Source organism: Stigmatopora nigra, chromosome 10 (genome assembly GCF_051989575.1).
Source record: "Stigmatopora nigra isolate UIUO_SnigA chromosome 10, RoL_Snig_1.1, whole genome shotgun sequence".
Classification (NCBI taxonomy): Eukaryota; Metazoa; Chordata; class Actinopteri; order Syngnathiformes; family Syngnathidae; genus Stigmatopora; species Stigmatopora nigra.
In genome coordinates this window covers 6,290,905-6,316,963 of record NC_135517.1, presented here as the reverse complement: position 1 = coordinate 6,316,963, position 26,059 = coordinate 6,290,905, and the positions used below count along the sequence as shown (strand labels likewise).

The 26,059-nt window shown below is 40.6% G+C and overlaps 1 protein-coding gene and 1 long non-coding RNA gene across 7 annotated transcripts; both read right to left on the bottom strand.

Annotated features, from left to right (window-relative positions):
* Positions 1-338: 338 nt before the first annotated feature.
* LOC144203741 (uncharacterized) lies at positions 339-4,666 on the bottom strand. Its single transcript, XR_013327761.1, has 3 exons — positions 4,634-4,666; positions 4,374-4,547; positions 339-3,911 (listed from the first exon to the last, which is right to left on the bottom strand). It is a non-coding gene; the product is annotated as an uncharacterized LOC144203741 (long non-coding RNA).
* erc2 (ELKS/RAB6-interacting/CAST family member 2) lies at positions 4,666-25,012 on the bottom strand. 6 transcript variants are annotated; one of them, XM_077727316.1, is made up of 20 exons: positions 24,885-25,012; positions 20,954-21,383; positions 20,551-20,869; positions 16,971-16,994; positions 15,242-15,676; positions 15,064-15,138; positions 12,968-13,123; positions 12,147-12,314; positions 11,700-11,867; positions 11,222-11,359; positions 10,965-11,105; positions 10,736-10,876; positions 10,454-10,489; positions 9,323-9,525; positions 8,780-8,899; positions 6,386-6,509; positions 5,968-6,128; positions 5,723-5,870; positions 4,891-5,643; positions 4,666-4,692 (listed from the first exon to the last, which is right to left on the bottom strand). In XM_077727316.1, the coding sequence occupies exons 2-20, from the start codon at positions 21,226-21,228 to the stop codon at positions 4,666-4,668; spliced, it is 3,612 nt and encodes a 1,203-aa protein (XP_077583442.1). In that variant the 5' UTR covers positions 21,229-21,383; positions 24,885-25,012. The 6 variants fall into 6 exon arrangements, with proteins under 6 accessions (XP_077583442.1, XP_077583436.1, XP_077583437.1 ...); XM_077727310.1 differs by having other exon boundaries at positions 20,551-21,383; XM_077727311.1 differs by lacking the exon at positions 24,885-25,012 and adding an exon at positions 22,277-22,438 and having other exon boundaries at positions 20,551-21,383.
* Between the last annotated feature and the right edge of the window lie 1,047 nt (positions 25,013-26,059).

Genomic DNA, 26,059 nt, shown 5'->3' with positions numbered 1-26,059 from the left:
ATGTGTTTTGAATCAAACTACAGCAACAGGAGTCAGAAAATTACAACATTTTCATTCTATTCAGTCCTTGACTGTCTCTCCATTTGACGTCAGACAAATTTTATCACAACTGTTGAACATGTGATTTAAAAATCAGCCTCACAATCACAATCATCAATCTTTAACTTGGCCCCACTACTCTCCAACTCATCAAGGTACTGTCAATACAGAATACTCCATATACCATAGATCCTAAATAGGCCTGCATGAAGATGGAACAATAGATTTGAGATCAGGAATGGCGAATTACTTTTAACGGTAGCTTTCAATTCAAGAACAATATGATGAGGATAACCGAGTTGGTTGACAGAAAGAAAGTCACTTTTATTTGATGGATATAAACAAGCTGGCCAACACTCAATAGTAATATTCGGTTACAGCACATACGATAGCAAACTGGGGCACAGAGGACAGCCTCCTAGCTTTTAAAAACAGGAAACATCACAGAGGATCCATGCTTCTAACAACACTTCCCCCCCTTTAGTTTTTCTTTTTATAGGTTCTTCCCTTAATAGAATGTTTTACATTATTTTTCTTTTGTATTTCAGAGCACACACACGCACGCACTTACAGACACACTCATAGCGGTAAAATAAGAAATTCCCCTATGCGCACTTTCTTTTTTTTCCCCCGTAGTAGTTTTTATACCAGCAATCTTAAAAACATGCTGCACGCTAACAAAATTGAACAGGCTGTCTACTGAAGGGGGATGTGGAAGGGGGGCACAGTGAGATTGAGGTACACATTACTGCTCTCAAACACTGACATCACACCGCCACGACGCAAAAAAAGTGAGGAATGATGCCCCCCATATTCACACAAGTAGTCATTCGGCATGCTGGACACTCACATTAAACTTGCTCCTATAATTCAGCACTGTACAGCTTAGAACATTGACTTTTACAAATAGTACAGTGTCCAAATAGCATCTGCAATAAGCGGAAACAATAAAAAAATAAAATAAAGCTAACTTAATATAAAAAATAATATAAAAACCAACAATTTCTGCCATTGGTCACAGTGATTATTTTTCTTTTCAATATAAGGTTTTTGTACAATTCAAAAAAAAAAGGTGAGTATGTTTTTTAGGCTCTGTAGTTATTTTTTCCCACAAAAACATAGTTTTTTTGGCTGTGTTGAGAACAGCACTTCATCTTTGCTTCTATTAGCACATATTATTGGCACATAATGTTAAAATTAACAAAGAAATCTGCACAAATGGGCACCTTTTGAAAGTGGAAATGATAGATTTCATGGTAGGAGAATGCCCTACTTCAAGTATTCAGTGGATAAGGACCTGAAAAGGGAGGGTTCATACTCAGCCCTCCGGATGGTAAAGAGAAAGATTAGATTATCCTTTAACTTTTTCACCTCCCGTTCTCTTTCTGTTTGCATTGTCTTCTATAAAATATAACCCCATCAGAATGATTTTTTTGTCCCCCCTTAACTGTAAACACAAACACAATCTGAACTGAAGACTCTTAGTCTGTTACACGTGATGAAGGCTTCACTTTGGAAGCAGACTTGGAAAAATACATTTATATTTATATATTTATATACACCATCCAACATTTGGACAATGGAAAGGAGACACCGTGTGTGTGGGGGGGAGAGATGGAGAGGTTAAGTAACAGTCTAATTCAGTTTCCGCCTAACTGTAACACGTTACTACTTTGTTTTTTTCTTTACAAGACAACGACACAAGGAGAAGAAGGAAGAAAATGTCAATCCTGACAGTTAGTCCACATATACACGTTTTTATAGTGGTATCGCCATTCACAAGTGCAAGTCAGAACCGGGCTTTTAAAGGAATTGGTGAGTTTTTTGATTATTCTTGGTCGGATTTGTCGCTACAGGCCGACCAAGTGCCAACTCATGATCCAAGACAGAGGATTTCAAAGTGTGGAACTGCAAATCTCCAATTTTTGAACAGAAATGATGTAAAAAAAGTTTTGGGCACCCCTAACTGTTTTCAGGATTTTTCTTTACAAATAAATGTTAGTTCAGATGAGCAATTTCAAATGATGTAAAAAAACTGCAAAGAAAAACTATTCTTTTTCCAGGTGATCTCCCCATGCACAGTCAGAAAAAGGGAATGAAATTATTTGCCGATTATTAGATTTATGGGGATTTAACTGTGTAAATTTGACCACGGAATAGTACATTATATTTTTTTAAATAACTATAATGAATTAAAGACCCGTCTTACATTGCGACCAAAACCAATCAAATTATTGTACAATAATGTGAATTCAAAAACTACATTTTTGGGGTTATTTCAAGATTGTCAAATGTGCAGGTTGCTTCTAAATTCATGAACAGTGATTTCTTTTTTTAGAGCCAAATTTAAATTTCCTGCTTGCCAGATTCATGCAGTACCAACAAAAACAATTAAAAAATATATGCATTTTTATATTTAAAAAATCTTGCTGCTATCTGTACATACAGTAACTCCAGGGTACAAAACGTTATTATTATTTTTTTTAAATCTTTTCGACACCCCTGAAGTCCTCTGTCTATTGAAAATTTCTGGAATATACAGAGTTTGGAATGTAAAATGAGGAAAAAGGAATGTCAAATCGTTCTCCACAAAGATTTAAATGAACATCTCCACGCATTAACTCTTTTTGCCCTACATTTCTTTTCCTTTCGGTGTATTTATAGACTGGGAATATTTTTCTCTTACAGGGTTTTCTTCCATTTGTACAAAAAAAAAAACATTTTTACACCCTTTAACCCACCATTCATTTAAAAAAAAACGTAGAGAAAAAAAATATCTTTAAATCTTGTCATTTTTAAACAATCTTCTGACCATATATTGACACAATTTATAGATTTCTATCAATGTATAATATATGCATATCTATCACTTGTGTACATTTTTTTAAGGAGGCCACCTTGTTTTGAGGGATTGAAACAGGTCACTACATTTAGGGACATGTTGCAAACTACCTTTTCATGATGAGGTGGATTAAGGGAGATTGGGACTTGAAGGCTAAACATCTACTTACAGTACACCTCCATTTATTGTTTTTTTTTTTAAATCCTATTCTTCAGTCTCTTTGTGGGGTTTTCCAGTTGATCATAAAGTGCCCCATATGACTTATGACTTATATACAATGATTTTTTTCTGTAGACGAAGCTAGAGAGCAGACTAAATTGACCCACTGATGCCATTAATATCAAGCACCTGCAGCAAGAGCACCATGAATCGAACAACAAAAACATCCTGCGACAAGGTGCGCTTGCGTGGATGCATAGTCTCTTTTCACAAGCTGGCAGATTCTTGTGTACTTATGCTCTTCACCCTGACTGGCTGCATAATTACACCTTGAATACAGATAGCGAGTGAAATTCATTCATGCAACACTGACACCTGCATAGATAGCTGTTTCCCCCATTAACTTGAATTAAAGTGAGGTAACATTAAAATAATGGCAAACCTATGGCAAGAAAAAAAGCTGGAGGGCCAACATGTTCATTTTCAAGGCACCTCTTCTTAAAATGACCCCAAAAGAACCAAAAATATTATTAAAATCTATATTGGTGGCACACTTTATGCTTACATTTGGTAAGCCATGAGCTTCTCTAAGAAAGTGACAAGTAAAAAGGTATAAAAGAGGTCCGTCTGTGTGTGTTGTCTCCAATTTTTAGGATGCGCAGTGGCTTTGAAGATATGATCGATACAGTCAGGCTAGGGGAGCAGACAGAAAAGTTGGCCTTGAAGCTACCATGTAAAGGGAGATTGTTCACCTTTGACCAGATGGAGAACTCTTTTGTGATCTCATGAAGAAATGCGTGAAAAGGAGGAGGAGTTTGTTTTCCCATTCAATGCCTATTATCTCCTGTATTTTTGTCTGCTTCAAGGTCACCTGTAGAAGAGTGGGGAAGTCAAACAATGGCCATTGTAATCATTTAATCATGCAATCATGCATTTAGGCTTCCATTCAAGATATCTGTATGAATTGTCAGTTAACCGGATCATGGTAATACATGAGGATTCCCTCTGAAGAACACCTATATGAATATATGCATGTATGTTTATACGTAGCCTCGAAAAAATAGCCTCTATACGCAGCCTCTATACGCACTGTCTGTAATGCATGTATATAATGCATGTCTGTAATGCATGTCTGTAATGCAGGTCTGTAATGCAGGTCTGTAATGCAGGTCTGTAATGCAGGTCTGTAATGCAGGTCTGTAATGCAGGTCTGTAATGCAGGTCTGTAATGCAGGTCTGTAATGCAGGTCTGTATTTATCCTGATTTATCATGTCAAATTGTGTGACTTAATGTATAAAAACAATAAATACATAATCTATGTTTGAAACTTACCCGCTCTGCTGTCAGTCTCCCGGTGCCTGACTTGCACACCTCAGTGAACCCCCTTAAACAAAAACATAAAATACCAAAGGTCTCCTTGCTGAGTGAAGGTAAAATGTTTTTTGTCAGTGTCTCCATATTTCAACATCTTTACGTGGTTGCTCTCCCCTCAAGTGACTGAGTCATCTGGACAAGAAAACAAATCATTAACATTAGTACAAGAAACCAAATCATTAACGTTAGTAAAGTCATGAATAGTACAATTAACTCACCCCTCAAAACAGCTATAGAACTTTGGTTATGATTATGCCCAGATGCCTTCCTCGTCATCCTGTTGTTGGAGGAGAAATGGCATTAAAGAGAAAAATACAACATGCATGGTAGGCTGGTTGAACACCAAATTGGTGAAGACCCAAGTTGGTGACCCCTGACTTAGACTTTCTAGTAACATTATGGTTTAAAAATTGTTATTGGTAGACAGAAGACACAAGTATGGCTGCATCAAATAATAAAATAAGACTTCCAGTACCTGATCCGGGGAAGGGCGATGACCAGCGTGCGGGGGTCCTCGGCCCGGACCGCCACGATGGTGTGGCGACGGGTGTCGTGGATGCTGCCCGTGGTGTTGTGGTTGGGGATGCTGAGGATGCTGAAGGTGTTGTGAGTGCTGGGGATGCTGAGGGTGCTGAGGGTGCTGGATATGCTGTGGGTGCTGGGAATGCGGGTGCTGAGGTTGAGGCCCTTGTTGGGGTGGGCCATGCGGGTGCTGCGGGTGCTGTGGATGTTGTGGATGCTGAGGATGCTGAGGATGCGGAGGATGCTGAGGATGCTGAGGATGCTGAGGATGCTGAGGATGCTGAGGATGCTGAGGATGCTGAGGATGCTGAGGATGCGGGTGTTGTGGCAGGGGGTGCTGTGGTTGTTGGGGACGGGGGTGCTGGGAGTGCTGGGGTGGCGGCTGAGGGTGTTGCGAGTGCTGTTGAGAGTGCTGTTGGGAGTGTTGTTGCGAGTGTTGTTGAGGATGCTGCGGGTGTTGAGTGTGTGGGTACTGGAGCTGTGCTTGCTGTGGGTGAGGGTGCTGTGGTGTAGGTTGCGAGTGTTGTGGGTGCTGCATGTGGGGACCGTGTGCATACGGGAGTTGCTGGGAGTGCGGAGGATGGGTGTACTGGGTCTGAGGTTGAGCTTGAGGGTGGGGGGCCTGAGGCTGGGGGTGGTGCGGACCGTGTGCATGATATTGTTCATCTTCGTAGTTATCAGCAATCAGTTTCATTCTGCTCTGAGTCTAGAAGAAGAGAAGTCAAGTCACAATGGCAGGCTTATTGGGAGAATATTTCAGGCTAGGTGTGTGCTTTTATACTAACGTGCTGTTTAAGTTGGTGCATCAGTTTGTCCCGCTCCCTCTTTAGGGACATCACTTCCTCTTGGGTCTTCTTTTTGTTGGAGGCAGATAGTTCCAGCAGTGCAATATTTGCATCTTTCTCACTGATGGCAGCTAGCAGAGCTTGCTGTCTGGAAAATAAAGACAAGAAGATGAGTAAACTTTATTTGCGTTCCAATTTGCAAATCTTTCGGGTGAAGGTGTGAGGTGCAAAGTGATGACACTCACTTCATTTCTAGAATCTCCTCTAGTTGTTTCCTGCGCTCTTGCCTCATATTGGTGAGGTGGCTGTCTCGCTCCTGCAGTGATTGCTGCGTTGACGAGAGACGCTGCTTGGTGGAATCCAGTTCTTGCCTTGTCCTCTCAAGTGTGTTCATTAGGTCCTCTAGCTGTTGACAAACATAATAAGTTAATCACGCGCACTTGTTCACAACAACTCCAGTGTGAAGGCAGTATTTGCATTATACTGTAATTCCTCGAATATTGCAGTAAATGTAGACCAAGCACGGCCGCGATAATCGAAAAATCGCAAAGGACCAGCCATACTATGAAATTAAACTGCGACTTATAGCCCGGAAAATACGGTAGCAACGGTACAAATGAAAAACTGCAATATGGTGTAGTAATACTAGTGATTTAGACACACCTTTGAGTGGTGACCACCCTCCAAGGAGTTATCTTTACGGATATCCTGTCCCAAGCCTTTCTTGTCCCCTTGGGGTCCCAGTTTGATGTTTGTGCCTTTCTTGGTCAGGTCTTTACCTCCTTGTCTGTAAAAGGACTTGTGATTAAGGCCAGCTCTTTGCCAATTACCTCTGCCCTAATCTACTACACCAAACACATTCTTAAAGAGTAAGGTAAGTACATATGGGAGGGGATTTTGGTTTAGTCACTCATTGGGAAAAAACATTCACACAACCAAGCATGGGTTATTTGGAATACATTTTGTTGTGGTTTCGGAATGCTGACAGTCACACATGACTTGATGGTTTCATGTTAGCAATGAGAGGAGGTTTAAAAATTGGAAAAAAAAGTTAGACATGGGATTAGGTGGGGGATTTGGATGTCACCTACCTGGGAGCTAGACTGCAGACAGGGGAAAGGAATGGTAGAAGAAAAAAGGACGATGGCACAAGTGGAAAACATTGGAAGCAGTAAATAAAATGAAACATAAAATAACATAAAGACAAGAAATTAGACTCAGAACATAATGAAAACAAGACATGTTTCCACCCAGCAGTAACAGTATAAGAAAACGTATTAAGTGTTTCAAGTTCCATCTCAATAGCGTTGTATAGGAATGACCTATATTCCATAGCCAATATTAAGTCATCGTACATGACATTTTTTTGAATGGTAAAACACTTTTACACTCTAAATAGAAGACTATCACATGAAAAAAACAGTGCATACACAATGTACTGTGCACTGTACACATTTTACAACACTTGTGTAAATTCGTTCATGTCATATGTTGACATTTTTTTTGTAAATGCATTACTTAAAATTATTGCAAAAAAAGCCTTATTCACAATTCAAATTCCTTAACTAAATTTCACATTACAACTAAATCAAACTCACCATCGCGCTATTGGCCAATCAATGGATAGCAGAAAACCAACCTCCACCATTTAGTGTCACTGTGACTTTGGTTAAATGGCTATATTCACCAAGATTTAACAATACACAAACAAATGTGAAAATTAGGCTGTACTGCTTGGTAGAAAAAATATTTAAGTTCATTGTCAAACAACATGGGAGACCATCACGACGTCTGTGAGTGCATTGTTTTTGTGACTTGTCGTGGCAAATGCATGATGCACTTTCATGTGCATCTGTTGCTAAGCCTAAAGGGAGCAGACATGCAGTCAGAGAGCAAATTTAGCTGGGCAAAATAAGAGGGTGTTTGGGTGAAGAGGAAAGGGACGCTACACGAGAGCCAGACGGGAGAGAAAGTAGGGAGAGAACCCGTTAGGAATGCTCGCTCAGTCGGACACACGTGACCTGATGTTTGAGGGTGACGAGAATCTGGACCGTACCTACGAGAGGCCCTTACTCATGAGAGCTGATGCAAAGCAGCCCCACTGCATGCAGGCCACTGGGCCAAGCATTTACCTCAGTATCTGCTAGAAAGCAAGTGGGAAGCTGGGTAGCACTTGGAAGAAGAGTGTGGGTGATATTTTTTTGAATGGTAATGAGGGCCAAGGGTGGGGAAAGTTGTGGGTTGTCAAATGAAATGATGGACAGATGGAAATTAAAATAAGGAGGATGCACACCGTGGAAGGGGGTATTGCAGTAGGGACAAGAAAAGTCAATAAAATCACACCAGTCTAATAACCTGATGGACTATACTACTAATACTGTAATACTTAGGTCGTTTTATATATATTTTACACAAATGGTCAAGCAAGTGATATGATTGTATAGAACTTGGTGTGGATTTTTTTTACCCCTGCCATATCAAATCCCTTCCTTTATTCTAAATATGCATTTTGTAATTACTAAATGCCAATCTGGACCTAAAATACTATATATTGAAAAAAGTTTTGGGACATTTGTTTCCCCTCCTGTGACTTTTCCACCAAATTTGCAATCATTCACCAGTCTGTGCAACTTAACACAGAGCAGTCTGCTAAATAACATGAGTGTGATTTGTGCTAGCACGCAAATCAATTTTGCTCATGTTTTAAACTGGCACTACGTCCGAAAATAGGGCCCAACATGTACAATATATTCATGTAGAAAGAAAATTCAAGCGAATTAAATGGACAAAAAACACTTTTGCAATTTGGAAAGCCATACATGCAAAATTCAAATCAAAATGAACACATTGTGCAGGCCAATTTATGAGAAAATCTAGCGATTAATAAATGAGCTTAGGTTAAACATTCAAAAATCAATGCAAGGCAGCAAAGCATATTGCAATGGAGAACAAAAGTCAAGTCGCAGGGATTTTTGCGTCATGTGACTACGAAGCTACAGTTATGACTCATTCCTTAGACAGCGCCACCAAGCTCAAGTGCCAGGGCAGAGCACTCACTTTCCCAGGAAGTCCCACACCATTCCCCCTATCTGCTGAGGGGCAGCGGACGAGGGGAGCGGGTCAGGGTGGGCTCTGCCACCAGGACGGGGGCTGGGGCGAGGGACCGTGTGAGGGGGGCTGCATTTGGACCGGGGTGGAGGCCAAACAGAATTTGAGGGAAAATGCAATTGAAAATGAGTGAATTAGGGTAAAAGAGGATGAAAAAATAAGTGATCAAAAGTGGAAGTGTGATCAAGAAATAGAAAGGTGTAGAGAAGTGGGTAAAGGTGGTAAACAAGAGCACTCAATTAATCAAATGCATCTAACAAAATGAATGTGACAAGTAGATTCAGTGGATGTTTTCAGCATTGTTTCTGGTCAATTAAAGTTCAAATTAAAGTTTAAATGTAAAAGATAGAACTGATGAAACCTGGGTAAACAACATCAAACATGTTTATTCCTCCTTTGTAACCAACAAAAATGAAAAATGTGTGCTAATATTATTATCCTACGGTGTTATTGGCAGAAAATACTCGAAGTGTAAATGTGTCAGTATTTTACCTCTCCAACTCTGCGATCTTCTTGTCTTTGTCATTTTTCTCAGTCTCCACCTCACGCAGGATGTCTAAAAGTCTCTCCACCTCCGTTTGAGCTTTGTTGGCCTCGTCTTTGTAGTAGCCCATCTCCTTCTCTAGCAGTTTTACTCGGTCTATGAACTCTGGATTGCCCCGAGAACCAGTCTGATGATCCACTTCGTGGGCCTTCTGCATCCCATAGAAAAAAAAGGAAAAAATAACAGTTAAATTTGCGACTTTACCACAAAAAATGTTCAAACATTTGTGATAGAATCTACTCTTGTTAACTGTTTTCAATGCAAATTATTCCTGAATGCAAGTTGCATTTTACCAAATACAATGGCACCCTTATTGTTGCTGTTCATGAACTTAATAATAAATTAGCTCAACTTAATGTCCATGTGAAACTCCCAGTCAAGATTGTCAACCGTTGGGAATTTTCAAACATTTCTGCTTGAACTCTTGATAAAAATATAGTCTCATCTTTATCTAAATGACAAATACAAATAAAGCCACATGACTCTTTACAGTACATGAGACAGAACAGCCACATCGACGACACATGTTAGACAACAACAACAACAGCCTCCAGCAAACCACTGCATTAAGGCCTCCTCTGCTTGCGACTTATTACATGACAGTCAAGAAGCTTGGCGACACTGACCGACAACATGCAAAAAAATTCAACCATGTCATGCAAACCCAAGTGAGCATCCTAATCTTCTACTCAAAATATCATACTCCACATGTGGGTGAGTGTGTGTGGTAACCTCAGTCTCAGACTGGAGAAACAAGATTCTAAAAGGCTGAATGGTAAAAAAAAAAAAAAAGTGAAATATTCCAAACTGTGAAAGAAACCATCTCAGAAAACAAAAGGCACTATTTTAAATAGCTTTTTCGATTCCATCGTATACCTGCCTGTTTTATGTAATTCTTTACTAATGACCTCAATGGTTGGTAATGTCGTCGTTTCCATGTGATGATTGACATGCATCTGAGTGAGGGTTTTGAAGCAGCGCCACCACGTGTGCTCAGGGGGCCAAATATGAGCACCATTTACTAAGGGCTTTCACTTTCCTCATGCGTTCCGTGTCGTGGCTCAACAAGACAAACTTACAGAATTGTTCACGTGACTGAAAAGCTGCTCAGCTTGCTACGTTGCAACAGGAGGAAGGGATGGAAGAGTATGTGTTAGGAGTCAGTGTGATTATTAGTTATTATATATATTTATTTATTTATGTCAACAATGTCTTTTCCTGTGTCTGTATTGTCACCCTCTTGCTATTGTGACAGTGAAATTTTCCAAATACGGGATAAATAAAGTTATCTAATCTAATCTCATGACAATAAACAAGACTTTTTGCAGGAACAAAAAGTACACTTAGAGACACACACTTACCTTTTGTAATTGCGTCTCCAACTTACTGCACTCTTCTTTTTTATGCTCAATAGCAATCTCCAGGGACTTGAGCTTTGAATCCTTCTTGAGGCCAGAAGATGCCAGAGAAGACGCATGCTCCTTTAGATCAATGAAGCTGGACTGAAGTTACACACACAGGATATTGATAGTTTAGGACAAACAGACAGTAATGGAGACACAATGCGTTCAGGCTCAATGACTCGCAAACCTCTTTTTCTGTTAACTCAATCTGCAGGCTGTTGACTTTCTCCTTTAGATCTTTGTTCTCCTTCTTGTAAGCGTCAACTTCCTCCAGACGTTCTCTATCTTCACGCTCCCTTTGGTCCTTTAGACGTTCAATGATTCTCTCCTGGCGACATAAGAACAATTTGGAAGAATTTAATCATCACATGGCATGAGAAAACTATCTGCGTCATTGGCCTTGTCCCATGAAGAGTTGAGCAAAAGTAAAGAATTGCGCTTTACCTTTTCCGAAAGCGCCTCTTCTAGTGTAGCCAAGGCAGTGTCCGTATTGGTGGAGTCTGTCTGTAGAGACTTGACTCGGTCCTTCAGGTTGCTTAGTTGCTTGTCTTTGTCTCTTAGTTGTTCTTGCAGGTTTTCGATCTGAGAAGCAAGAGAAAACATTAACTATAGCCTTAATATTAGGGAAGAACTATATGTCCATTAACATCCACTAACTGTAGCAGGACACAATAAGAAACATGCATGGTAGCCTAGTTGGTTGGCTTCAGCACCCCCCACGGTCCTTGTGAGGATAAGCAGTACGGAAATTGAATGACTAAAGGTCCAAACAAACAAATACGACTCCACTTATTAAATAATTATCTTTCCATTGTTAAATCACAAGGCACTACATACATAAATATATCCTGTAAGCCAAATTCTACTCATCACATATTTGTCTTACAAGTCACTCGTGAATGAATATAATCGTCATCATTACCTTTTTCTGGAGGACATTGATTTTCCTTTCTTTAACCTCCAACATATCTTTCATGTCCCTTATTTCTCCAGCAAGAGTGCCTTTCTCTTCAGTCAGGTCCTGCAGTTGCTTGGTTTTCTTGCTTAAGAATGACTCTTTCTCTTCTAAACGTAGACGTAGAGCATCCACCTAAGCCACAAGCCAAATTAAAGAAAGTTTATGGGGTTTTTATGGCTCGATTCCCACTGGTGGAGGTATGATTGTGAATGTGAATGGTCTCTATATGCTCTACAGCTGACTGGCGACCAGTCTAGGGTGTAGTCTGCCTTTCACGCCAAGTCAGCTAGGATAATAAGGATAGAGCATTTTACAATAGGTTGCTGGCAGACTGACTAGCATTTTCATTTAGCTTCACGAGAAGGCATAAGATGCTTGTATTATCTTGTTTCACAACAGGTTTCCCATTACCTCTGTTTGCAGGATGGCTGCCCGTTGCTCTTTGGCAGTGAGAGACTCTTTGAGCACCTCAATGTGTTGTTTGCAGTCTGAGTTCTGGTTGTTAAGGGTCTCCAACTTTGTCTGCAGAGCCAGCAGCTCGGACTCCTTCTTGGACAACTCCTGCTTGAGTTGATCAATCTGCATACACGCAAGCCAGCACACACTCGACACTGAATTCACCATGCTCGACATATTGAGTACAGACAGCATTGACGCTATTTTCATCAACGCACATTGCGATCATTAAAAATGCATTTGGGGCTGACTCCCCCTCTGCATTCATCATGTATTATACATCGTTCCCATTCATGATGGATGAATAGAGGTCTAAAAATAGCAAAACAAAACTGTGGCCTGGGCTGGGACTGGTTCAATAAAAGGGAGACGCAGTGAGTAAACAGAATGTCAATGTAATATAGGTGTGGCAGCAGGTGGACGGTGAAGATGCTTTAATTCGATTAAAAAAAAACTCTTAGCATTGTTCTTCCAGCTATTAACTAAATAGATCATTTATAGTTATCAAATATGCGCTTAGATATGAACAGAGACCTTCATTCATATACTATCACTGTTGCCCAAATAAGTACAAATGTGCCAAAATATGAACAGCAATGTGAATTGCACAGACAGAAAAATAAAATATTTAAGAATTAACGTTATCTGAATTTAGTGCACTTAGTGTAGCAGAATTTTTTGGAGATGTTGGTCCCAACATACATAGTTTGTATAACTGAACCTAAAACTTGACTTGAAGCAAGTTATGTTAAGCTATGAAAGAAAACATGCACTACCTTGGTCTTCATAAACTTGGAGTGGTTCTTGTAGACCTCCATCTGTTTGATCTCCTCCTCACGGTCCTCTGTATTCAGCAAGCCGTTTGCTTTCAGCATTTGGATCTCATCCTCCAGGTCTCGAATATTGCGCTCCAGGGAGGCAATTTTGGTGTCCTGCACACACACACAAGGAAAGAGACGATTCAGAATCTGCAAGGACATGTTCACAAGTCGGACACATTTTATGACAACTGAACAACAGTCAAGTCAAGTCAAAATCCTTTATTGTCATTATACAACAACTGTGTATAACGAAATTAGTGGTGCTACCCACAATAAAAACATAAATGATTACTGTATTTTCAAGACTATAAGGCACACTTAAGTCTAAAATTGTGCTTTATATATGGAAAAAAAATAAATGTATCATTCATTGAGGGTGGGCCTTATAATGCAGTGCACCTTATAGTTGTGAAAATACAGTAATTTAAAAAAGTCTCGTCTGGGCAAGAAAAAAACTTCAAATATTCTAAAATATTGCACATTGTTTTTGCACACTCCAAAGTTATAGCACAGAAGGGATTGTGTGTGGTGCTAATGTAAGTTCAGAGCCTTTAAAGAAGCCTTAGAAAGGGTCTGAAACCAGAAAAAGAAAAACAGAGGGAGGAAAGCCTTTAGGCGGCTGCGTCTGCCAATGATCTGAAAAGCTTGCTCGGCTTGGCTGCTGCTACAGTGCAGAGAACTAACCACCATTGGGAAATGTTGCGCCAACAACCAGCATGAGTAGACTCCAGTTATCTGCGGCGGCAAAAGGAAGAAAAGTACGCCACTGCAGATTTTGTACATCCACGCAAATTCCAGTCTCTAGACTCCGAATGTGAGGGTCCCTGGCTTTTCCAATAAATAAAACAACGCTTTCCAGTTTGTCCGTGATCTGCCTACCTATGCCACACAACCTTCTCCCCTTTCTTTGGTCACTTTCTTTCCTTCCAGCGAACTCCTGAACTATTTTGAACACATTTCCAGGGACCGTCGAGTGGGATTGGGGGTCATACCTCGACACGGGAGGTAGGCGAGACCCTCAGGGATGCTCTACGAAGCATCGCACATGCATATTACACCTCACCTCACATGGACATCGTCATTTCAGCATAAGACGCGGGTCGTCGTACCTTTAAGAGCGAGAGATTTGATTCCTTGCACAAGTCATCGCCGGTTCATCCATTTGCTCAGCAAATGTTTTCCCTTTCTCCCTTTGGTGCTGACTGCTTGCATGCTGGCCCCTGACTGTCATAAACAACCACACCTGTTTCCATGGCAGCAGCAGGAAGGCTATACTCTGTACATGCTCTCGGCTCGGCGAGGAGGAGGAGGAGAGGGTGTAAGAGACGAGGGGAGGGAGGATTATTGGCGCTTCCATGAGCATCACAGTACAGGAGAGGGAAGAGGGGAGCGGCTCGGGGACTTCCTGCACACGGGGAAAAGGAGGCTGGTCTTCGCCCGAGCTGGCTGTGCTAATCAATAAGGATACCTTTTTTCTTTCATTTGCTCAGCACATGATGGAGGGGAATAGGTTGGGCGGGGGTTTGGCCGTGTCTGCTCGCCGATGATGTCATGATTTATTTTGAGGAAGTGATGTCAGGCCTCTGCAGTGAGGATGCTGGTGACGACAGCGATTCATTCGCTGCAACTGAGTAAATATGGATGTTGTGTAACTAAATAATATAATTCAGGTGAGTTTGAACATTTTGCCTGTCAATTAAATTGGCTCTTCTAATTCATTCTATATGTGAAGCATTCACTTCACATGAACATGTAAATGGAGGATTTTTATTAATTTATTTATGCTTCAGCATTTTTTACTGAAATAGAGTCTTGAGTCTGACCCTGTATCAACATTGTGAGGACTATACCTGATACCAGGCATAGGCATCAGACAGTACCACTTCCCTAAACAATATTCAAGTATGACGATGACTACAAATCCCCAGAGAGCTTAATTATATATTTTTTGTTGTCTGAATGCAAGCAAGTTGTTCGCCTGGTTTATTCTCTATTCACTTGGTTACTTATGTGGCAGTAAAAGTGAGTGTAAAGCTGTAAAATGTCCTTACTTTCATCTCTATGATAGTTTGCAGAGCCTTGGTTTTGCTGGGATCCTGGTGCAGTTGATTTCTTCGGTGAAGCTCCTGGAAATAACCAAAGACACAAACCTACTATTTAATAACAAAGGGAAAAAAAACTATCAGGTGGCACAATACACTAACAAACCAAGGTGTATAACATACATACCTCTCTCAGGTGGATATTTTCCTTCTCTTTCTGGTCTAAAATGACTTCCAAGTGTCCGAGTTGGGCCTCAGCTTCAGCGATACGTCGGTTCCTCTCCTGTTCCTCCTCCTCCGAAATCCTGCCGGGCCCCGAGGGCAGCCCTTTACTTTGTAGCATCTCCAGCAGCTTCTTGATGGACTCGTCTCTGGCTCCCAGCGTCTGCTTTTGGGTTTCGATCCTCAGCTCCATCTCCTCCAGAGTTTTCCTCAACAGGAAGAGTTCCTTAGCCTGGCGGTCGTGCTCGGCCTGCAGGCGACGAAAGTTCTCTTCCGTCAATTCGATGGTGGTGAAGTGATCGGCACCGGAGCGGTTGACGTTCTCCTGCTGTAGAAGGTGGTTGAGGTCGCGTTGAGTGCGAAGTTCGTCTTGGAGAGCCTGGATGGTCATCTGGAGATGCTGACGAGGTTCAGACACATACAGGCTCACGTGTTGGAAACAGTTCGTTTAGGTAAAGAGGTAATAAACAAACAGGAGGACCACACAAACACACTGCTGGAATGTTGCGGTACACTGAGGAGAGTGATTTCAAAGGAGAACAGCGGTGGGTAGACAAAAATGAGGAGCAGGACCTACCTTCTTCATAAGATAATATAAAAAAAATCTTCTTTCTTTGATTGCAATGTCTCCCTACAGTAAAAATGCAATCAAAGAAACCTCACATTGGAAAATGTGACAGAAGTCCAGCATTGATCTTATTCTAAACGTAATAATTTATAAATTGTGATAAAAAAGAAAATTCTCAATACTTAAATCAAAAAAAAAAAAGGGTTCATTCAATTAGGAATTAGGTACACTTGCACAATCGCATCATAGGCAATACAAACTTTGCATCCAAAATGATGCGTTTAAAAAGTATGACAATTTGCATTATTGACTTGGTTAGAAATCTGCTTATTAAAAAAATATGGTTAATGATTAACTGAGAAATGCTTTGGTCATCTTATTTAGCTATTTAAATGACAATTATATACACATATACACACATACATACATATACATATGAATACATTATATTCATATGTATACATGTATACACATATGGTGTATATGGGTATAGGACATTGTATATTGATTAAAGGAATTAGAATGTAAGATAATGGCGCCTTTATTTGATGTAATTATGCAAATATACTTAAAGCAATGCCGAGTTAATAGGAGACTTCCACAAAATTCTATGCCCAGGATTTGTAATCTCCCAAAAATATTATAACGATTAAAATATTGAGTCACTTACCCTGAAATAAATTCTCATTAAAACAAACGCAGTGTAAAATATTGGTAAATTGTTTGTGCATTTCATCTTAAAAGCTAAAGTACATATATTCTTCTTACAATTGAATTAACTAAAGATTTTCAGCTTCAAAAAGATCATTGAGCTGCCAGCCAGTCATGGACTGTGTTATAAATATTCCTTTAGCATCCTCTACTGACAGAAAATTCTTACAGCAGCTAAGCAGTTGTTTTTTTTCAACTTCAAATGTTAAACGTGATTGATAGCAGCATATTTTTGGACTTGGGGCATAACACTCGATTGGTATCGGTCACTTTTAGGGGAATAATTTGAATTTCTTCCATAGGGTTTGATAAGGAGAGAGTTGGAAAGGGATTGCCAGGTTTCTGCAAGTACACATCACATTGTAGGTGACTCTATGTTGTGCACACCACATTTGGTGCAAACATAGGGACAAACCTTTGTTCTCCTGGCATCCAGCAGCTGCACAGCATGGGCAGATTGAACAGGAAAAAAAACACAAATGTATGGTAAAACAGTCAGTGTCAGTGCATGACGCAACAGATGGATGAGCAACATAAACCTGACTAAATCTTTAAAAAAAGAAGCCACTGGACTGCCTGTCCAGATTTTCATGATTATCCACATTCAAATCAGAGGATTCCTTCAGACAAAACAAGAGTTTATTGACCTTTCTGGAAAGAAATGAGCCAAATCATGAACCTAAAAATTAGATGAGAAATTGCAACTTCTTGTGTAAGTATTTTGACGTCTATATCTACTTCTCAATGTATAATGTACATTATTTTTTTGTGATTCAGAATAAGAGATTGCATTCTTATAATGAGGTGAGGTATCACTGTTACTAAAATGAGATTAAAAGGTCTTTTGGACTGAACTGTTTGTCATTGGGTGAACTATTTCTGTATTCTTGTCATCTAGATGCTTGTCACATCAATCCAGATTAATGCTGTTTTTCAAATGAACATTTTGATTGCAATATTTTGTGTAAAACTTGATTCTGTCACACAAGTAAAATATAAAAATGAAGAATTCTAACTCTCATGTCAGCATAATATTGACAAAACGGAACTCCCAACTATGAAGTACATATTTAATCACCAACAACAAAATAATGACGCATTTCCTGTCTTAGCATGCCTCTCTTGCATCTCAACTTCCTCTTCATCTCATGTTCTACCCCTAATCAATAGCTTTCCATCTTGGAGCTGAAGTGCTTGGTGCATTCAATGATGATTTGCATAATTGCACTTTCCCTGATAAAAAAACAAAAACAAAAAACGGTGAACTACCCATTAATAGCAGGTGTACCACTTCCTAGGAGAATTTAGGTTATCCAGTGTGGAATGAAATGAGCTGACTAGGTTAGGACTCAGTGTTTCTTTTTTCCTGTGCCTGTATGCTTCCTTACATGTATTAAAAATAAGCTTTGTATGTTAATTGGACACTAGTCTATATAATTAATGACTACAGGGCCAAGGAAGTGTTGAAAAACATTGATATACCAGGAATTGCCAGTGTTGTTGTTTAAAAATTAAAATCCAGTTCTTGAAATTGATCAAAGAGACATTTTTTACCAAATTTGAAAATTGCACAGAGCATAACTATGTGAAAAGTACCCGTTGAAAATTGGGATTGGTTTAAGTTACCAGCATTTATCACTAGTTTATTGACTAAGTAAGCTGACAGTGAAATGTCAAAGCACTTAACAGAATCATACCAAGAAATTGTGACAATATTTCAGACATGAAAAGGTCATTCCTTATTTTTATGCAAAGAGATAAAAGACACTTTGAATGAGACACATTCAAAAGGGAAAAGCAGAAGTTGCTCTGATTAACGGCAAAAGGAGTTGTGTATTCAGGCAAACCTAGTTACGCTCCGAGAAATTTTCCACAGAGGTAACCAGATGGGGAAAAACCCACAAGAATTAAATGCCATAGTGTCTGTTATGTAATGTGGACAGACAAATAAGAGTTATTTTTCCATAACCGTTAGATATTACTGTATTTTACCATTATCTAGTTTAAAAAGGTCCTCTTTCAATTGTGTCTGCAAAATGTACAGTGCTGCAAAGCATGTAGCGCAGCCTCCATTTTGGGGCTTGGGTGTGTGTGACCGCCGTTACTGGTTGTGACACAGTCAGATATCACTGGCGTCTGCTCACATATTTGCCACTGGCAGATTGTGCTCAGCTTCAGCACCACAGAAAAAAAATGTGCTGATGTAAAACATTTGAGTGCTGTTGTTACAAAGTGCACTCAAACTCGTATTCCCTCACCTTATTAACTATACATAAATGAATAATGCACAATATTTGCTCAAGCTAATGCCTGAGGCACCTGCTGTGAAAAGAGCATACAGTGCAGCGTAAGATATGTCACCAAACACCTTTCTTGTATTTAATCTCTATTTTCAAAAAGAGTCAAGGTGATGTTATAATTCTGCAAATTGGAAGGCATTTCTTATCACTTTCATGAGGTTGCCTTTTTATAGTAGGTATAAGACAATATAAATTGTTGAAACAAAGATGAAGTACACAACCCTCCATAGGGTAAATCCTGGAATGGTCGCCAATTACTCACAAACACACGGGCTTTAAATAGACAGACACAAATTGATTACAAAGTAAAAACCATGAGGGACACAATAGGCAAAAAACAACCAAAACCCACACTAACCCTAACACTTTTTCATAATTTTCAATATTATTTAACGGCATACTGCTTCTAAAGACAATGTCTGTCCAAGACACTAAAGACCAATTAATGCAGCCAAACCACATCTGCCTGTGAAGATAATTGAGTACACCCACTATGTGAATTAACACCGAGTACAAGAAATCATCTGCATCCAGCAGGAAGTTAGATATGTACATCTTTTATATTCTGATGTATGAAATATAAATATGCTAATACAATAAATCGCGAACCCCATCCCACAGGACCCACACTGTGTTTAACACTCGCTTGCCACACAATGGCTTAAACACTGAGAAAGAGTAGCATCTGTTTCTTTGACTGTTAATAAAATCAACTAGAACAATAAAAAGCCTTAAAGCTTGCCACAGCCCAGAATAAAAATAATCGGAAATACTATTGCAGGCAAATAAGCAAAAGGCCAACATAGAATACTTTTTCTGGCTAGATTTATAAGTAGCAATTTGCATAAGCAAACGAAGATGCCAATCCACAAAATGACTCAGACCGGAAAGTGGAGCCAACATTCTTTTCTGTCTGTAAAGACCTATTTAAAAAAATATATATAAGGCTATAAATGAAAAAAGGCATCTGTGCATGTTGTAAAAGAACAACTTTTTTCAAACACTTAAATGGAGTCGGACAGATGATCAGAAGAGTTAAAAGACAGGAAGATTTTAGTGTCTTATATCCCTAAGCCTGGTGCCCACTCAGAAGTTGACTTAACTGGGCCATGTCTACACCCACACGCTTGAGAAAGTCAATGATGGACCTCCACCTTATTAAAAATTATGCCTGAAACCTTGTGATTCATTGATACGTCATGAGAAAGGCAACATCTTGGTTTCTACCACACACAGGCAAGTGTAAATTTAGAGCTGCTGCCTTTTGTGTAGGGCTACATTGTGTTGCAGGATAATACTGGATGGAGGATGCAGTATAACTAACAGCAAGAAGATAAATCCCTCAGTTTAAGACCACCATCTTTTACCATTTTAAAATCCCCAAAAAGCAGAAATAATGAGCCTATGGAGTTGTCATGCGTGTATTATACATTTGTGTATTAAAGTTGCAATTTGGATCATTGACACCCATGCTTAATGCAGTTTAGGCATGTCAAAATTCTTCGATTTGTTCAATATTTTGATTGGCAATATCTTAACGGACTCATATGTTCCATATATCTGTGCTATCAACAAAAATAGTGGCCACAGAAGTTGCTCTTTCCAGAAAGGTCTACAAAACAAAGTATAGTTCTTACAAGAAGAACTTAGACCCTTCTTGCAATAAATGATTATAGCTGAGCCAATGGTTCTCACCTGGTTCTCCTCATGAGTGACTCTCATCTGCTCTTTCAGTATAGACGTACGTGCAGCCTCCTCCTTCCTCATGATGCGCTCCTTCTTCAGCTCAGGACTCCAAAAGCTCTTGATGCTGTTAGTGGAAGATCCCAGTTTACTGTCCTTTAGGTCCAGCTCCCTGCGCAGTATCTCATTTTCCCTCTGCATATCTCTGAACTGGGCCTGCATCTCCAGCAGTTCCCCTCCACTGCTCCGCACCGCCTGCCTGAGCAGAGCGGAGGGCACCGCCTGATGGTGGTGGTGGTGGGCGTGCAGCATGGAAATGGAGCCCAGGTCACTGTAAGACAGAAGGTCAGCATGGGGCAGTCCCACTGAAGCGATGTTGGGACTACTGCCCATGGCTGTGACGCGACCCCCGTACATGGCCCGGCTGGTGGCCCGACCCAGAGTGGTGGTGCCTTTGGGGTAAGTGGCCGTAGAACCCACGGCCTCGTGGTCGCTCAGGTACATGGGCCCTGAAGTGGCGTAGGCAGCGTTGAGAGACTGGATGTTCTCCATGGAGAGCGTTTTGCCCCCCGCGCCGCTCCCGCCCCCGCTGGTGGCCCTTCGATGGCCCAGTCTGGGGGACCGAGGCAAGCGCGGGGAGCGTGCGGGGCTGCTCTCTAAGTGACCTACAGCTCTGGCACTGCCGTACATGTCCCGTGAGTCGGCCGCGTGGCCACCAGGGGGGTCCTTAACGGGGGCGCTCTGGGGTGATACTGCACAGGCTGGCTGAACCACTCATTGGTGACTTTATTTAATATCTTGGGAGGTGGAGCACGTTGCACGGGAAGTGAACAACTGGAAGGTGCCTGGAAGAGGGAAATAAAAGCATTTAAATGTATAGCTTTTTTTCAAACTGATAGAAAAAAAGTGCGAAAAAATGCACACCATAGCTGCAACAATAAGTGATAAAATCTTCTTTCTGTTAATACAAAGTATAGTAAAAATATTTCAAGTTTGTTTTGGATGGATGTTTGTGTGGATCACATTGTGTAAACAACAGAGCTAGTAGTAGTGACTATATTCAAAGTGTCACAATGGCGTCAAGCTGGATTTCCCTCTGCCCGGCATTTATCAAAATCCACTTAAAGCTGCTGATACAGACAGAAGAGCTTTACAAGCGTCAGTAAACCAGATAATTAATTGACAAACTAAAGCACGGGATGCAGTAATATCTTTAATCACTCATCAGACTGCTGCAAAAACAACCACTGAGCAATTTAGCAATGCATGTGATGTTTGTTTTGCCTTTTTTAATAAGTCATCTGCAAAAAAAAAAAAAACTACCCTGCCGATTACAGGTGTGAGCTTTTACAGGGCGCACAGATGTTCGAGTTCAATGTCAAGTCAAAGTATATTAACACATGGGCTGTGATGTTAAATACTTTGTTCATCAGCTTCTCTATGCATGCTATTGTTCAAAAACAGCCTTTTCCAAAAAAAAGTGCACATAAAAACAACAGTCTTGAAAAAGTAAGCAGTATTAAGAACAAAAACAAACATCAACACTAACACACTAATAAATGCCCTTAAAATAAGACTACTAGTAGTTCTCTTCCAGATTGCAACTCTTTTACAAAACATACACTTGACACTTCATTAAACCTCATGAACAATAGATTGGGCTCTTATTAAAACAACAAGCATAGAAAATAATGGGAGGGTATTATCGACTTGAATTACAAACAATGTAATATTTTACCATTGGGGATCTTATTTGCAGTGGTGCATTGCAAGAAGGCGTGAAAGCTGGAATGAAATCAATAGCATGAAAATGGGGAGACCAGGCAGGATGGTGCTAACTCAAAAGGTTTAATTAAATTTAGCAACAACAACAACAAAAAAGTGCATGCAAAACCAGGGAAGGAAGGGAACACTGACAAGGGAGGGCCACAGTGGGTGCAAGTTTTTGTTCCAACCAATCCAGCACAGGCACTTTGACCAATGAGATTTCTGCAGAAAACAAGAAGCACCTGATTGCAATCCACTGATCATACTGGTAGGACACCAAATTGGTGAAAAGGTTGGAATGAAAACCCACATCCACTGTGGCCTTTTATGGAATAGTTGGGCCAACCCTGCAATATATACAATCACAAAGGGGGAAAAGCAAGCAATAAATCAAAAGAAAAGCCCAAACAAACAAATCTAATAGTGCAAACCTAAAGTACATAAATAGAAACAGCTCTTGGTTTTGTAAACTATTTATAGCCTATACTTTTAATGGTTTGCAACCTAAATCTGGAGTAGTTTCTAAATCAATTTTACATTGAAAGAAGGTTATTGTCCATATTATTTGATAATTCCAGACTCTAAAGTAGAAAGGTCAAAGGGCTTATTCAGTGCATCAATATCATTTTCTAGATCCTAAAAAGTTTATATATATGACAATAGTAAATATGTATATACATCGTCATGTTTGGGCACTTCTGTATATTCATATCTCTACAATGTGAAATATAAAGATATCTGTAGTCCGTACAATTCAGTTTATATCTTTTTTAATTTTGCAAAAGGCTGATAGGTTAACATTTATTTGCATTTAATCTATCTTTACGCTTGTGGTGATTAATACTGGGCCGTCTGGAAGAAAAACACCACACAAATGGGCTGTTCTGACGAAGCTTTGGTACTTTCCCTCTGGTAACTCTTACTGTTCAGGCCCAGTTGCCATGGCGATGACGTCTGGGCTAACAGAGATTAAGCGCCTCGGTCTCCGGATATCATTTACCAAAGGTGACGAGAAAGAAGATGGACATTTTTAAATTCATGCTGCATGCATGTCCATGTGGTGTTGGATAACATCAGGTTTTCAGTTTTTGGAGAACTTCTGCAAGATTAATTTTAAGGTCATTGGAAAAGGAAATTGTTTCCAAAGTTTAAATTCAAGTACAAATGAATTCAACAAAAAATGGTGTAATCATTTCTTTGCACATTCAATTCCGTCACGCTAAGATGTCAATTAAATTCCAATTTCATCTACTTGAGCTCACACAACAAAATGCTCTTATCTTCGCTGGTCAGCTTTCATCAACTGAAGACAAATTGGCAGTCTAGACAAAACAGTCTCCTCCTTGAATGAACTACAAATATTTCGCCAGACTAGTGAAGTTGTCCTTTGACTGTCATTGAATCAAATGGTTCAAATCACAAGTAAATGTCACTACATTGTCTCCTTCTCTAATGTCCTTGGAAAAAGAACAATCACTTGTATAGCATAGTAAATAATAATTAAAAATTAATAAAGCTGTTAAGGCCATTTATCATCCAGCACATCCTACACCAGATTGTGTATGAGTACCTTCCACATCCTAGCAGCTGTATTTGGCTTTTTTTTATAAATACACGTTTGCCTTTTCACAAATATTCACATAAAGAAGCACGGGTATAATCAACACATTACGACTCAATGATAGATCAGACCATCTCTGAGTGAACCGGCCTCGGGAGGAATCAGCTAGTTGAGTGAGCACTGTTGCGGAGAGGACACAGATGACATATTGCAGCTGAGTGTCTTGGACTTTTTTAAAAAAAAAAGGTGGTCCCCATCCTCATATTTTATCATCTCAATTTACTAAAAAGGAACCGTCAGCGAGGAGGGAGGGGAGACAATTGGTCGGAAAGGAGACGTCGGCCAGCTCCTTTTGAGGTCAGAGCTTCCATCTCAGGCAGACAAAGAAGGCCATTTTTCTAAAAATAGCCTTCAATATGGGTTGATAAGAGTCATTTCACACGAGAGGGAGCACCAATCCCTTCAAGTGTGGTGCAACATGCAGCTTCCAGTCCTCATCACGCATTCTACTATGAGCCTTAAACACATCCCATTCAGAAAAGACCCTTTGAAAATCAGCGTTTGAGGGTTCGCAACTAGAAATACACTAATCAACCAAAACTGATGCTTTTAGTTGCCGGTACGACTGTTTAAAAAGCTAAATGTTGCACCAAGGAAATGATAAGTGATGCAGCATATGGAGCACAGACCTACTGACAGCTCGTGGGGCCTCCATGTTTGATGGCCCCGGCGAGTCCCTGAACGCACCACCGGGTTGTCTGGCTTAATAAAAGCGTTAGTGTCAAACACCATCAGTGTCGCATTGTTTGAACCCGGCGTTAAGATGCAAAGCGATCTCTTTTCATTATTGACCGGACGTGTCCGTTCAAGGGGGTCTTTCCATCGCCCCCCGCCCCCCACTTTAAGCCGCTCGCAAAGGCAAGACGAGAGAAGACTAAAACGGACACTTGGCGTATCGCACGAGCGATTTTCAAAGACAACCCATCGCTGTTGGATGAAAGTGTAGAAATGCACTCACCTCCCTGATGTTAATTCCTTGCTTGTGCGGGTGCGCGGACGAGATTCCGTCGCTTCCATTCAGCCGAGCAGCCTCCCAAAGCATCCCGCGCTGTCATTGGTCCACCTCTGCACGCCAGCATCATCATCATCATCATCATCATCGTTGTCGTCGTCACTACCGCAAGTGGCAGCTGCATGCACTGTGGGAGGAGGGATGCATGCATGTAGATTGCTAAATAAATGCTCTTAATTGGGCTTAACTTTGACTACATTTCGACCAAGAAGCGAACCGTTTGTAGTCTCGAGTGTTTCCTCAAACGCAGTCAGCATTTCCTCTCATGCTGCTCCGCCCCAAAGTGCTGAAAGATGGCTAATGGCATCTTTTCTTACCACAAATGCATGGTGGCTGCTAATCCTGGTGAAAGATGGAGTCCACTCACCATTACTCATTTCTTGATACTTCGCTGCCCTCCTAGGGGTCCACTTTTCCTCTTCTGCTAACTACATTTACCTAACACTGCCCAAGACTCATCTCATCTGTCATTTTCTCAACCGCTTTAGCCTCACTAAGGTTGCAGGGGGTGCTGGAGTCCATCCCAGCTGACTTCAGGCCAGAGGCGTGGGACACCCTGAACAAACAACCATTCACGCCCATACCTAAGGGCAATTGAGACTGTCCAATCAGCCTACCATGCATGTCTTTGGAATGTGGGAGGAAACCGGAGTACCCGGAGAAAACCCATATATTTATATACACATGCCACTAATGCACAAATCACACACACAGGAGTCTAAGCCTGTCCTTCGCAAGTGTTAACTGAAAGGTCCTGTGGTTCCCTGTGTGTATCCTCCCACATTACAGGGATTTTGTCCCACGTTCCATCCTAAACGCTGATGCTAAGCGTGCTTGACATGGCCCAAAGGAGAAGCATCAGCAATTCAGAGTTGTGCGCTGCAAATACGGACATGCACGCTCACTGACACACACAAACATCGTCCCTCCTGTGTGCTTGTTACACTTGGTTAAATTCATGCACGACGTTAAGTGGCACAGAGGCAGCGCACTCGTCTCATCACTGCAGAGGGCATCAGGGTCATAAGGCCATGCACAGTACTGTCCTAACCTATTTATTTAACATCCAATCATGTGTCTTTGGGAGCTCACCTGACTGAAAGATGCACTGAATGGCCACT

Bases quoted from the DNA above. Each gene is read 5' to 3' on its own strand.
- erc2 (XM_077727310.1), bottom strand. From the start codon at position 21,228: ATGTACGGCAGTGCCAGAGCTGTAGGTCACTTAGAGAGCAGCCCCGCA. The intron at 11,106-11,221 runs GTAAAGCGCAAT...TTATGTCGCCAG, and splicing joins AAGAGGCGCTTTCGGAAAAG to GAGAGAATCATTGAACGTCT. The intron at 10,877-10,964 runs GTTTGCGAGTCA...GTGTAACTTCAG, and splicing joins TTGAGTTAACAGAAAAAGAG to TCCAGCTTCATTGATCTAAA.